This window comes from Nannospalax galili, unplaced genomic scaffold (genome assembly GCF_000622305.1).
Source record: "Nannospalax galili isolate Female #2095 unplaced genomic scaffold, S.galili_v1.0 scaffold806, whole genome shotgun sequence".
Lineage (NCBI taxonomy): Eukaryota > Metazoa > Chordata > Mammalia > Rodentia > Spalacidae > Nannospalax > Nannospalax galili.
This window is the reverse complement of record NW_008355419.1, coordinates 2448860-2463237: the sequence shown is the minus strand read 5'-3', so window position 1 is coordinate 2463237 and position 14378 is coordinate 2448860. Positions and strand designations below refer to the sequence as shown.

Here is a 14378-nt window from a genome sequence, read left to right as displayed (position 1 = left end):
GATGCTTGTGCCCACCCCAAGTGCACCCTGGTTCTTCCTCCTCAGAGTCCCAGAAAGTATCGGGTGGGTGGTGGCCACCTGAGTCTGCAGAGCCTAGTAAGACTGGAAGCATCTATCCTTGCTCCTTCTAGGAGGCTGTCCTGGTGGGGCTAACCACACTGCCCTCCTCCCAGGGGCTTCACTGCCTCTCGTGCTAATGAGAGCCAGGCCTAAACCAACGATGCCCCACTGCCCTGGCAGAAGGCCAGTAACCTGTGCCGAAGCGTGCCACCCCACTGTGCAGCAGATGGCCATCTGGCTTCATTGCACACAGGAGCTCCTGTGGGGTCCCCCACTCCGGGGGAGACTGCTGGTGCTCTGGCTTCCTGCTCAGGAAGTTCCTGGCAGGTGGGGAAGGGCCAGGTCAGCTGAGGACATGCAGGAGCTGTCTGTCCAAACCCACTCACTCCCTGGAGAGCTTCATGAAGACCTGGGCCCCCAGCACCTGCCCCAGTGCTATTCCATGGGGTTAGGACAGTGCTCAGGCACAGAGCCTGGCCTCTGAACCCTGAGGGTGAGCAGAGGTGTTCCCTTCAGAGCCGATCTGTGCTGACTGTGGCCAGGTTTACTCTGGTCCTCCAAGGATGTGTTCTCTCTAGGTTTCGTTCCCATCCAGCCATCTTGGTGACAAGTGCTGACCCTGCCTGTTTTGTCATTTTCCTTAGACTCCCTTGTTGACACAGCTTATGGAAAAGCCAGGAACGTGCTATACTGACCTCAGAAGGGAGCATTGTGAATAAAAGTTAGGGAAAAAAGACAAGAAAGCAAGCTGACCCACCACGTAGAAAGAGGAATGTTTTATCAAATATTGACAATCTCTAGTAGTCTGAGCCTCAAGCTGTCCCTCTGTCTCCTGAGGGGTCACCAGAGGAGGCTGTGGCCAGCATGCTTTGGGTGCTGGCTGGAGGCTGAATTTTCGTCCGCCACAATCTTCCCTAATCCCAGCAAACTAAACTCTTTGTCCTGGGCAGGAAAGACAGGAGCAGTGCAGAATGACATGTTTGGGACAGACCTGTCCTCATGTCCTACAGAGGAGTCCCCGGCCCCACCTTCTCCTTCAGCAGAGACACAGTTTGGAATCAACCTGTACTGAATAAGTACAGTCAACACAGTGGCCTGGCTGCTCATGGCTACTGCGAACCAGGAGACACTGGAAATACTTTGTGGCAGAGGGTGAGAGAGGGTTCTCACTCCGGCCGGAGATGGCAGAGTGTTCCAGAGAGATGTTGGTGTCCCACCTCACACAGGGACAGCCCCTGCCTCAGTGTTTGGCCCACACCTGGCCCTTGTGTACATGTAGGTAGGACAGCTCCAGAAGATCCCTGGGGTAGCTCAGGCTGTCCTCCGTGGCAACCTCCATGACTGAACAACATCCGCTGGAAAATGGCGCCTGGCGGGAGGTCCTTGCTGCTGGGGCCCACTCCCAAGATCGTTTTTCCCAGAGGAAAAGGCGGCCCCTCAATGGCTCTCGCTCTCCGTGAACTCCTCTTTGATGGGCTGCTTACGGGACTTGCAGTCCGGCAGATCGAAGCCAAAGTCTGCCCACTCATCAGGGCCAGTTACTCCGCTGGGGCCACCACGGTTGGGGATGGTAATAGTATGGCGCACACGGAAATGCACGGCCTCCATGACCCGCTGTCGTTGCAGCTCGCCGGTGCTGCCGATGGAGATGGTGGCCGCGTTGCCACTGGAGCGCAGCAGCTGCTGCGCGCAGTCAGGGCCCTGTCTGAGGTCCTGCAGGCCCCTCCAGATGGTCATGCGGTACTGGTCAGGGATCTTCAGGGCCCCAAGGTCCTGCAAGAGTGAAGGCCACCTTAGGATGACAAAGGAACAGCCACAGGGCTGTGTTCTGCCCCCACCAGGGATGCCCCACCGGTAAGGAAGCCCCAGCTTCAGGGGGTCTGGTTAGAACGGGACACTGTGGGAGAATGAGCAACCGAGAACAGCCCAGAGCGGGGCAGCATCCGGGCCACCTGCACATGGTGTCTGGAAACATGTCTTTGTAGGGGAGCTAAGTGACTTGCGTGGATTTTAAAGGGGACGGTGATGAGAAGCTTCTCCAGGGCTGCGTGCATCCTGGGGCCTGGACCATAGGGAGAGGAGAGATGGAGGCCCGAAGACCACCTGTCTCTTGGTCGCGGGGCTAACCCTTTGGTGCCCGTTAATTAACAGCTGGTTTTGGTTCATCCCTGAGCTCCAAGCACACGAATTCCACTAGCGAGGGTTAATATGTGACTCAAGGTGGGGGTCAAGGAAGGTTGTCAGTGGTCATACAGATGCGGGTTGTTAGGCACTGGCCCTAGACTGCCTTGGACAAGTCTGTGTCTCCTGCCTGGGGTCCAGGGAAGAGGACAGATGTGGGCTGGCCTCTGATGTAGGTCAGGGCAGAGGCCAGGGAGCAGGAATGGAGGTACCAAGCAGGTGCCCCTGGGGTTCCAAGGTGGACGTTTTTGTCCTGTGGACGTCTCAAAGCTGACTGTGTTACCAGGTTGTAAGCAAGCCACGGGACAGGATGCCAGGGCTATGGTCCTAATGTCCTGATGTCCAGGCCCCGTCTAGCCCACGCTCAACCCAGAACATTCTGTGCCATGTGTGTGCAGTTGGCTTTGGGCCTCAATCACATTTTCTTGGCCTCAGTTTCCCCCCAGCTCCTGCACTCCTTAACTCTTGGACCTTAGAAACAGCCCAACTCAGGTAATCAAAGCAGCCTGACCGGGGTACCGGGGAATCCCAAAAAGAAAGAACACCATCCTGGCCATTTTCCGGAGGCTGGGGCACCCAGCTGTGTCCACCCAGCCTCCTTCCTGTCACCTGAGCCTGCCTTGGATTCTGAGAGCTACAATCAGGACAGTGTCTGCAGAATCTGCTTGCCTGTGAGGAAGGTTCTGGGAATTCCCCCAGCTAGCCATCCTAACTGGAGCACTCTGCCTCAGGCCAGGCCCTCCACCACACGGGGAGGGGTCGACAGGCGTTTACCTCTATAGTCAGGTTCTGCAGATGGTAGATGCTCTGTAACCCCTGGGAGGTGAAATATTCGATGCAGTTTGGACACCCCAATCCTGTTAAAAAACTGCAAAGAGAATTTAAAAAAACGGTGCCATTAACTCCCACGCCTCACAGGGAGTGGCCCAGCTTGGGAGTAAACTGACAGTTGGGTGACTCTGGCATCCCGCTGCCCGCTTGGAAGAGCAGTCCCAGCACTTGGAAAAGCTGCAGGCCCTTTGGGGCAGGAGTGCCCAGCCCAGGAACCCTGGCTAAGCTCGCTCCTCTCAAAGGGCCTGCCCCAGTGTCTGCAGATAAATGCTGTCATGACGTGACAGACTGTCATCTTTCCTTGGGCCAGCCAAGCAATTAAAACACAGGACAGGACGGGGCTGCATGCAAGACCGCTTCCTGCCGAAGGAGACACACAGTCTGGGGGAGAGAAGGGGGAACTGTGGCACAAACCCAGGTCCAGCGGCCGCCCACGCACCTGACGAGGCTGGGGTCAGCATGGTAGGGGGGTGGCGGGGTGCAGTGGGATCCTGAGACCATGGACTGGGAGCTGTGGCCGCCATTCATCTCACCGTTCGCTGGCATGGCGTGGCTGTGGCTGTTGAGCATCCCGGAGCCTGGGCAAAAGGGCAGGTCTGACTGTCAGGGCTGGCCAAGCCAGGTATCTGGGAGTAGCCCCCCCTCCCCAGACTACAGTCCAGTATTATAAGGGCTGGCCTGGGGCTGAGCAAGTGCTGAAGCCCTGGACCCAATTCCTCTCCCCAGGAGGGAGGGGTGGAGGGTGGCTGTGTGCAGGACGCTCAACTCAGGGAGTCATGAGTGATGACAGTGATGGCAGATGGCACTTGAGTGTTACCAGGTCCTTATCCCGGGGCCTCAGGACACGCCTTGGGGTGTTGGTCACAGTGTCCGGAATGTGCCCATCAGTGTCCACATAAGGAACTTTTGAAGAGACCCAGACTCCACTCTACCTAGCTCCCTGTGGGTGCTGGACCCCAACAAGGTCTCATATCCTAGAATCTTGAAACAAGGGAATCTGATATTGTGGTTTTGCTAATGGGGAAACTGAGGCTGAAGGAGTCCAGGAGTCTTCTTCTAGATCCCTTGGCTGCCAGGATGGAGGGCAGGCCAGGCCTGGGAGGCATGCATTCTTTACCATACGGCCTCTGTACCCCGCCCCCGGCCCTGCCACAGAACCTCACCAGATTGGATTGAACAGAGCCAACCTGTCCTCCAGGCTGGATCTCCTGGGAGCAAGGCAGCCATGAATCCCCCTCCAGTCTCACTCATGCTGGGATGTCTCCAGCCAGGTCCTCCCGTGGGTCTCTCCAGCCCACCCAGGGCCTCCACTCTCCCAGAGACTCACCCATGGGACCCAGGTTGGGCCCAGCTCCTGAGCCGTGTGGGGGAGGCTGGCCCACCAGCTGGTTGACCGAGGGCAGTTTGTTGACGCCGCCATGCACCTTGCTCATGGGGGAGAGGACGGGCCCATAGGATGGAGGCTGCAGGTGGCTCCTGCTTGGAAAGCAACAGTGTGCATTTGTGGGAGGCAAAGGCAGCAACTCCCTCACCTGGGCACCTCTGTGGACACCTGTGTAGGCAGGCGGACGAAGATCCTGCCACTCAGAAAATCACCAGCAAAGCTACACCTCACCACCTCCTGCGTCCCTTTTCTCTCCTCCCTTCTCCCTCATCAGCATTTACAAGGCCTCTGGGAGGCAGAAGTGTGGTGAAGGTGGGGACCCAGGGTCCCAGTTCAGCCTGTGGTCCCTGAAGGCTTCCTAGAGGACAGGATGCCAAGAGAGGACTAAGCTGCCCTAGCCCTGCTGTCCAGCTGCATGACCCATACGTCCTGTGCTTCTGGCCTTCTCCCTGCTGGACCGCAGTCCCCTCTTCCCCATCCAGGCGGAGGGGCTCACTTACGGCCTCTGCAGAAGCTGCTGCTGCTGCTGCTGCCGGTAGGAGTCGACCAGAGGCTGTGGGACAAGCTCCATCAGCTCCAGGCTCTCCTTGACCTTCATCAGGATCTCGAAGTTCTCCCGGCCTCGCACCTGAGCAGAGAGAGGCAGACCCTCAGCCCAGGTGCACAGGAGACTCCATCAGCCCTGAACCCCCCGTGGGAGGGGGGCAGCCACAGCCTTAGGAGGACCTCAGGCTTGTGGCAAAACATGGCTCTTTCTGAGTTCGTGGCACCCCCAAAGCTCAGGAGGCCCTGGCACCCTTTCCGTTTCTCAGGAGCAGGCCTGGGATGGAGGTCCCTGTCCAGGGGAACCATGTCCACTCCTCCCTGCCCAGGGTCTCTTCTCCTCTCCCTCCCAGGGTTATGCCTCCACAGCTATGGGTCTTAAACCAGGAACCCACTCTTGAAGACATGAAAACCAGTTATTCAGAGAGCTCTATGATCTCAACACCAGCCAGTGGCCACTGAGTCACATAAAAAAGCTGCCACCCATCACCCTGTGGGACTGTGGGTTCCTACTGAATCTCCATGCTGAGGATTTCAATCGTAACAGGCACCTTCAGATATTGTTGATGGGCTGCTGCTAACCTGGCTGGCCCGTTTGCCCTCATTGCATTCAGACCCTGTAGGGTCTGACTCTGAAAAGAGTTCCCTTTGAGCCCCACCTCCTTCAGGGCCACAGTCTTAGTCCTTTTAAAAAAATTGTTTGATTTATCTATTTTTATTTTACGTGAATGAGTGTTATGCCTGCATGTGTGTAGGCGCACCCGTGTCGTGCAATGCCCACAGAGGACAGAAGAGGCTGTCGGATCCCCTGGGACTGGAGTTACAGATGATTGTTAGCTGCCATGTGGGTGCTGGGATTGGAACCCAGATCTTCTGCAAGAACAGCCAGTGCTCTTAACTGCTGAGCCATCTCTCTAGCCCTTGAAGCTTAAGATGTGCCAGGCTACCCTTGCCCTTCTCTTGTGGCCTCTAGGATTCTCCAGCCTGGGCTCTTGGATGATGGGACCACTCAGGCCTTGTCCTCCCAGGCCCGCCTGACAGCCAAGTGCCCACTCACGTGCATGTAATATATGTCCTCCTCCCCGTGCCTCCTCTTCTTCACGTTGGCACCCAGGGTGGGGATGGCAGGGGGGCTCTGCTTGAATGCTGGAGGAATTCAGGTCAGGAAAAACACATGAGCCAGGCACACACAGGGGACAAAGGCTGAGGGGCCCAGGTGGGAAACACCTGCCTCTTCCAGGTGAGCTGACCATGAATGTAGCCTGGGTCCAAGGGCAAACCTGGACCATATGGAGCTGGGTTCAGGGCACCACATGGGCCCTAGCCTCAGGGCACAGGGATAAGAGAGTTGTCTGGGTTGTGCTTGCCCGTCTCAGCCAGAGAAGCCTCTATGCCCAGGTCATTCAGAACTGGATCCCCTGGATGCAGGTGTGCATGATGCCCTATTGGGGTGCCACCCCAGGCCCCCACCCAGTTGTGTCCAGCCTCATTCTGAGGTATGGCCCACCTTCCACCCACAACCCGACCCAGAGCCCCACTCACCACGCTTGCTGGCGGCCCCATTCTTTGCGGCACTCTCATTCAGGGCCTGCTGTTCCCGGTAGTGATCTTCATCTGCTTTGCGGTCACGGCCAGGACAGGCACAGATGCGACCCTCAAAGGACCGGCGGCCCAGCACCTGTCCACTGTTGGGGGAGCAAGGCAGAACTCTGAGCTTCGGGGACCATTTCTGCCCCTGTCCACCCCATGAAGACCCCAAAGACTGGCCTTGGGGCCGAGTGCCCTCTGAGGAGAGCAAGACCTCCCTGTGTCCATGACAAGTCCCCCCACAGGGCCGGCCCAAGTCCCTGCCCCACCTCTACCATCCTGTCACCGCAGACTCACTCCCGGGTCTCCAGAGTGATGATGACGAGGATGGGTCGCCGATTCATGCCCCCTACGCAGCTGCTGTTACACATGAAGTTGTACAGGATGGTGGTGAATTCTGTTCCCACCTGTCCACAGGGGAGGCAGAAAAAGGGCTTGGAATCACCCACTGGAGAAGGGGCTCCTAACTGCTGCATCTGGCCTAGGATCTGGACGGGTTAGGGATGCTACACTGTGGTTCTGTTGTCTATCCACCTATGCATCCACCTACCCACCATCGACTGATTCTGCCCAAGCACACTCATCCATCCATCTATCCACTCACTCTTCCATCAGCCCATCTACACACTCATCTATCCACCCACCCGCCATGCATTTATCCATCCACTCATCCATTGATCCATCCACCCATCTATCCATCCATCCTTCCATCCATCCATCAACCATTCATCTATTTACCCACCCATCTACCCATCCACCCATCTGTCCATCCATCTGTCCATCCATCCATTCATCCATCCATCCATCAGTCCACCCACCCATCCATCTACCCACACATACATACATCTATCCACACCCACCCACCCATCTATCCATCCATTCATCCATCCACCCATCTGTCCATCCATCTGTCCATTCATTCATCCATTCATCCATCCATCAGCCCACCCACCCATACATACATACATACATACATCTATCCCACACCCACCCATCTATCCATTTGTTTACCTATCCATCAACCCATTCACCAACCCATCCATTCATCCATCCAGCCATCTATCAACGCATCCATCCATCAGTTCACCCACCCATCCAACCCTCCCTATGTCCTTCCCTCTGCCCATCCTCCCTCCCTTCACCCACCCATCTATCCATCCATTCATCCATCCAGCCATCTATCAACCCACCGATCCATCCACCCACCCATGTGGATCAGTCTGGCCTCCATCTCGCAGAGATCTACCTGCCTCTGATTCCCGAGTGCTGGGCCACCACATCTGCTTTGTATTAGCACTTTAAGGTAGCAAATTTTTTTTTTGGTCTTTTTGAGACAGGGTCTCCCTGTACCTCCAGTTGTCCTGGAACTCACTATGTAGACCAGGCTAACCTTGAACTCACAGAGATCTGTCTGCCTCTACCTCCCAAGTGCTGGAACTACAGGTGTACGCCACCACACCCAGCTAAGGTAGCAAATTTTATAACCTGTGAGTTTTATCTCAAGGGAAAAATGGCAAGACAAAAGTGTATCTCTTATCATCTGACCTACCCCAGGTCCCATGCACTTCTCTCCTAACCTCATTTCCCACCTGAACCCTAAGCCTGCTGCTCACAGTTGTCCTGTGGCCCCCCTCCCTATCCTCTTCATCATGGCTTCTGTGGCCCCCAGGATTCTTAACTGTGGTCTCAAAACCCCCAGGACTGCCAAGTTTTGGTCCCTTTTAAGCACAGCCCTCCAACCTTTAGTGGTCCACACCAGGTAGCTCCAAGAACTAGTTGGGAGGAAGGCACCAGATTTCAGGGCAGAGCCTTCAGCTGAGATGCCCAGGGTTCCACATCTCTACAGTCAGCCTCAGGGTCTCACCAACCAATGTTGAGCCCACAGGGACAGCCTGGCTTTCACTGGGACCCACAGCCCAGAAGCACCTGGCATGGCCAGTCACTGGAAGCCTCAGCTTAAGGTCCTTAGAATGTGCAGTGTTCCCTCCTGCATCCCAAACTGGAGTGGTGTGAGCTCCACTTTGTCTCTGTCCTCTCTGGGCACCAAGGCAGGAAGGAGTAATGGGAAGGTGAAAGTTGCAGAGAACACAGGGCAGGTAAAACCCAACTTGCTCACTTGTGGTCCCCACGTCCCTCTGCTTGCTTGTACCTCTGGAATTGGAGGGTAAGGCTTCTTGACATACCAAGGGTTTCTGCAATCCTGTCCTTGGTCTGTTCCCAGAACTCAGTTTCTTATCTGTGTTGCACCTTGAATAAAATATAACACTAATAATATTTACAGTGATTGGGTCCCCAAGGACAGCATGTACAGTATCAGCCACTACAACCCATTTAATTCACCCCATTCCCAGAAGCCATCTGTCCATCCATCTGTCCATTCATTCATCCATTCATCCATCCATCAGCCCACCCACCCATACATACATACATACATACATCTATCCCACACCCACCCATCTATCCATTTGTTTACCTATCCATCAACCCATTCACCAACCCATCCATTCATCCATCCAGCCATCTATCAACGCATCCATCCATCAGTTCACCCACCCATCCAACCCTCCCTATGTCCTTCCCTCTGCCCATCCTCCCTCCCTTCACCCACCCATCTATCCATCCATTCATCCATCCAGCCATCTATCAACCCACCGATCCATCCACCCACCCATCCATACATCTGTCCACACACCCACCCCCCATCCATCCATCAGCCCACCCAGCTATCCCTCCCTCCCTCCTTCCCTCCCTCTGTCCATCCTCCCTCCATCCATCCACCTACCCATCCATCCATCCATCATCCATCCTTCCATCCATCCACCCACTCACCCACCCATTCACGTGCCTGCCTATCTATTCACCTATCTACCCACTTCCACGCTTTCCCACCTCCCTCCCATCCACCTACTCACTTACCTGACCACCTGTCCCCCCACCCATCAGTCCACTCCCCACCCCCTTGTTTGACTGCCTCCCCACCCACTGATTCACACATTCATAGGACTGTGCTGGCTCTGGACTCAGCTCAGACCTGGTTCCTGCTCTCAGGGAAACACAGTGTCTATGCTGTGATAGGCTCAGCATCTCCCCTGACACACAAGCCTGTGTGTGAGTGGGTGTGTGCATGGTCTTTGTGGTACATGTGTGTTACATGCTGTGGGCTCATTTGAGCAGAACACAAAGGATCCCCCAGCACACCCTGTTTTCCAGGGGGTTGGGGGCAGAGTCAATTTATGAACCCAGGGCTCTTGACCACTGAACATCCTAGAATCACAAACCCGGCAATTTTCATGGTCTCCCTGGAATAGGACACAAAAGCCATTCCGGATTTGGGAAAACTTCAGCCTTTCACAGAACCGGCACCCGGCAGCCACTAGAGGGCGCGAAAGCCCTACTTCTTCCACAAGCCTGAGCAGGTGAGGAATGGGGAGGGGGTGCTGGTGTGTGTGTGTGGGGGCAAACCCTCCTGAACCTAGTCCTACTGACATAACTGATTGTAAAACTGCCTGAGAGGACCACAGGGCTGGGCAAAGGGTGGGGGCAGATCTCAGATCAGCACAGGGATGGAGCTAAACTGTCCCCAGTCCTCAGAGCCACCTGTCCTGATGCTCTATGTCACCCGCCATCACCCCTGCAGTGCAACTTTCCTCCACCTGGGCCTTTGACCCCAACCAGCTCCACAAGACCCAGCATGGTTACCACACCGCAGGACCCTCTGTTGTTAAAAGTCAGACCCTCTACCGCCCCATCCACCTGTCTTTCTTCACTCCAGGAGCTTTTGCAACCACCAGCTCCATCCTGGACTGCTCATCTGTACCGACAGCCCCCCACCTCCAGGCTGTGCCTTTTACCTCCAGCTGAGGACCCCATATTCACCCTGAGCCACCTCACCTCTAACTTGGTCTTCTGCCTGCACCTGCACCTCCACCTCCAGCTTGGTCCTCAGCCTCCACTTGTCCCCTCACCTCTGGTGAGGTCTTCTGGCCTTCAGCCTGCACCCCACTTCCAAGGCTCTGTACACAGGTCCTCGCTAAGGTCCAACCCCTACTCTCCTGAACTCAGGGCCCAGAGCTCTGGTGCCCCATAGTTCCATTCCAGGATCTTCCCCAGGCTGGTCTAGGGGTCCTTCCGTGATCCCCAGCACCCAGCCTGGCATTCCCCTACATGCTAACCGCCTTGATCTCAGTGGAGTCTGAGATGCCTAGGACACTGCCTCACTGCCATGTTTAGGAATTTGAGGCTGGACTGGCACATGGAGGAACAGACAGGAGGAGCACTCTTGAGAGGGCAGGGCTAAAGGCCTGGAGGTCATGTGACCCACACCCAATGTAGAGCTGAAGCCCTGAGACAGTAAAGTTGGGGCCCGGCTCTAAGGCTCAGTATTTGCATATGTACAGTATGTGTTGGGGGTCAGTATGTACAGTACGTGTTGGGGTCCGGCTCTAAGGCCCAGTGTGTGCATATGTACAGTATGTGCTGGGGGTCAGTATGTACAGTACGTGTTGGGGCCTGGCTCTAAGGGTCAGTATGTACAATATGTGTTGGGGCCTGGCTCTAAGGGTCAGTATGTACAGTACGTGTTGGGGCCTGGCTCTAAGGGTCAGTATGTATAGTATGTGGTCACAAGTGAGTACCGGGTACCAGGGAAGGAAAGGCTCCTTGACATGGGCTGAACCTGGAGCAGGAACCCAGGGACCCCAAGGCCCCATGACATGGGCTGAACCTGGATCGGGGACCCAGGGACGCCAACTTGTAAAGCTGGCTCTGTGGCCCAGTCTAGCTTCCAGCCTACCTGTGGGGGTTCGTAGGGTACCACGACACTCTGCCTGCCGGTGACGGGGTCATCCACGTACTGGGAGAGGTTGTTGCCTTCCACACGGATTAGATGGCTGGCTGGGGCAGACTGTCCTGCCAGGAGGGGACACAGCTTCAGAGACAGGCCTGGCCTCTATCTTGTCACCCTTGTGCCAGGTGCATGGCAAAACCAGGACCACTGGGCCTATCCCAGCGGCAGTGCCAGGCAAGGCTGAGGGTCATGCAGCCCTCAGTCTGGTGCCCTTTGAGTCTGGCAGTGACTCTGTTCCCAGTTCTTCTGACCCGTGGAGGGCAAAGACATAGGCTTCACCAGGCCCACTGGAAGGGCACTCCACACACTGTCCTTGGGAGCTCTCCCGGACCACACCCCTGCTGGAACACTGGCCTCTTGGGGCTACAGTCAGAGCTGGGCGGAAAAGGACCTGGGGAGGCACTTGCTCAAAATCCCCTGGAGGGGACCGCCAACCACACTGCCAGCCTACATCTGGCTGGCCCAGCATTTCCCACTTGTGTGCCTGGCCAGGCTTTCCCTGTAAGTGTGGCTCTCAGACTGCTGGCCATGGTGCTGGGGAGGTCTGTGGACTCTGGGCCTCACCTTCATTGAAGTCCCTGCCCAGCTCATGGTTGGGGCAGCGCTTAACGATGTCGGTCACATGTTCTGCTTTCTTGTAGACAGGCATAGCTCGGATGGCAGTGCCCGGGGGCGGTGGTGCGGACACCTTGATCTGGATGGGGCACGTTTTGGCAATCTGACAGTACAGCTTCTTCAACAGTGGGGAGTACTGGAGGGAGAGGGGCATCAGGTTGAGACCGCAGCCTAGCTTACCTGGGCTGCGCCTCCTGGAGATCCCTTTCCCAAGTGCTCTGATGAGGCCAGCCCCTGTGTATCCCCTCAGATTTTCCAGGCATCCCTTCAAAGCTTGAAGATGGGCAGGCATGCCCTGGTACCCACTCAACACTGCTCATCTGGATCCCACTGGCTTCAGAGGTAGACCCTGTGGGCAAAGGGTGCTAAAGGACAGGACAGCACTGTTGAAAGGAGTTGTTGGATGGGATGCTGGGAGCCAGTCTGCCTGGGTTAGGCCTTACTTTCCAGGCTGAAAGAGGTCTGGCTGTAGAGGTAGGTTTGTTCCACCGAGCCGGTTTACAAGCCCAGAATTGCATTTTTTTCTGTCATTGCACAGAGGAAATGCACTCTGCAGGTGGGCCCTCCAATGGAGACCTCTCTGGACCAGCCAGACCTCACGTGTCGGTCAGTCACACCAGCACTGACTCCCCAAACTAGAACCACCAAGTCCAGACAGCTATGTAAAGGCCACTGTGGGACTACAAGGCCCAGTTCCCCCAGTCTAGAACCTGATGGGACCAGAGTTCATACCAGGGCTTGCCCCAGGGGCAAGGGGATGCTAGCCTTATAAATAAAGCAAAGCCACTTATGGAACCCTTCTAAGTCCATACCCGGTAGCCCAGGTCACCCATCTAAGCACTGAGCCGGCCCTGCTAAGACCACTTCAGCACCGTTCCTTTGTTTTCATGCTGGCCGACCCTCCACTCTGGCTCCTGGCAGCCCTGAGGACTCTACACTCCTTACCCAGGGAGGGCAGAGGTTCCCTGGCCTCAAGTTTAAAGGATATTTCTATGACACCCCATTCTTTCTGTGCCCCAAACCGACATAGAATCATGAGTTACAGCGGCTGTAAGCACCCTGGAAAATGCTCACCACCATCCATGTGACAGCTGGGGAAACCAGGCCAGAGATGTTCTAAGAGGACCTGGAAGAGGAAGCGCAGCTCACACATCCACAGCCTTCCCTTTGCCAAGCACAGTGGGGGCTCCCGATCCCCCAATATCCGCAGGCTTAAGGTCCCCTACAAGGGGCTTGCTGAAACCCATGTGTCCTGGGCATTATGCAGGTGCTCACCAAGCAAGCAGGGGAAGTCTTCCTTGTTTAAAGGTCAAGAGAGACTCTCACATGAGATCCTGCAGGAGGGTTGAGGTGCTGTTTTGAAAAGCAGGGTCAGCAGCCAAAGAAGTTGGCTGTATTCATGAAGGGTCAGCTTGGGGCCATGCCAGGACAGTAAATTTTACTTTCTGGGGGATGATTGCTGGTATGTGAACCCCTGTCCTTATAAACACTGCATCACTCTAAAGGAAGAGACATCATCCCCATCCCCAGAGTACATGAGAACTGCCAAGTTGTCTACCACTGCCTTACCATGAGACCCCAAGGTGCCAGTTGTGTATCAGAGGGCTAGCAAGGTCTGGGGGCACCTTATCCACCATGACTTCTCTCAACGGCAGGTAAGGTAGGGCGGGCACAGCTGATGGAGACTGTGAACTTGGGATCTCCTACAGTGGCCTTTCCAGGGCTGACCACCCAGAGGCTCCTAAGTGCTCCAGTCCAAGTCCTGAGATGGGGCCGTTAGACCCAATAAGAGCCCGGGCCAAGATGAGTTGGGAGCAGGCTATGTGTGACGGCCCTGAGGTGCATTCCTGGGCATCTCTAACATGCCTGCAAGGAGAGCTCTTCCTCCGTGTTCCTAGGAGGGAGTCAAGCTCAGAGTGCAGACCAGCGCAGGAGACAGCATCAGGGTTTCCCACCCACTCCTGCACAGCAGGTGGTTTCAAACCTTGCTTGACCTTCAGTGCTATCCCTGGAGTCCTGCCCCCAGTCCTGCAGCCCACTTGTCCTCCGAGATCTGGGCTACTTGGCTGCACCCCCTGCCGTGCACTGCCACTGCTAACGGAGGCCCCAGCCCTGTTCCTCAGGTGGCTCTTGTGCCTAAGGGTATCTTGGACTGGGCACAAGGCGATACTGCCCTCCACGGCTGGAAGTGGGATTCCCAGGAGGTCTGGGGAAACCTAGGAACACGTGGCTGGGTAGCAGAGTTGAAAGCCCCCCCCCACCGCCATGGATGCCCCGCCCTGGGGAGGTGCTCCAGACGTCGGGAGCTGTCCCTGGTACCACACCGCAGCT

General features: G+C 56.0%; 1 protein-coding gene across 5 annotated transcripts in view; it reads right to left on the bottom strand.

Moving 5' to 3' along the window:
• Window positions 1–1402: 1402 nt before the first annotated feature.
• Tp73 (tumor protein p73) overlaps window positions 1403–14378 on the bottom strand; it is a 91951-nt gene continuing 78975 nt past the window's right edge. For 4 of the 5 annotated variants that reach the window (XM_008852667.3, XM_029555832.1, XM_029555833.1 and 1 more), the window contains 10 exons: window positions 11997–12183; window positions 11379–11494; window positions 6884–6993; window positions 6542–6684; window positions 6057–6145; window positions 4957–5084; window positions 4400–4548; window positions 3512–3650; window positions 3016–3109; window positions 1403–1833 (listed from right to left, as the gene is read on the bottom strand). In XM_008852667.3, the coding sequence (XP_008850889.1) occupies window positions 1498–1833; window positions 3016–3109; window positions 3512–3650; window positions 4400–4548; window positions 4957–5084; window positions 6057–6145; window positions 6542–6684; window positions 6884–6993; window positions 11379–11494; window positions 11997–12183 (1491 nt within the window). In that variant the 3' untranslated portion in view covers window positions 1403–1497. The remainder of the gene's footprint in view (window positions 1834–3015; window positions 3110–3511; window positions 3651–4399; window positions 4549–4956; window positions 5085–6056; window positions 6146–6541; window positions 6685–6883; window positions 6994–11378; window positions 11495–11996; window positions 12184–14378) is intronic. The other variant, XM_008852665.1, reaches the window with a different exon arrangement.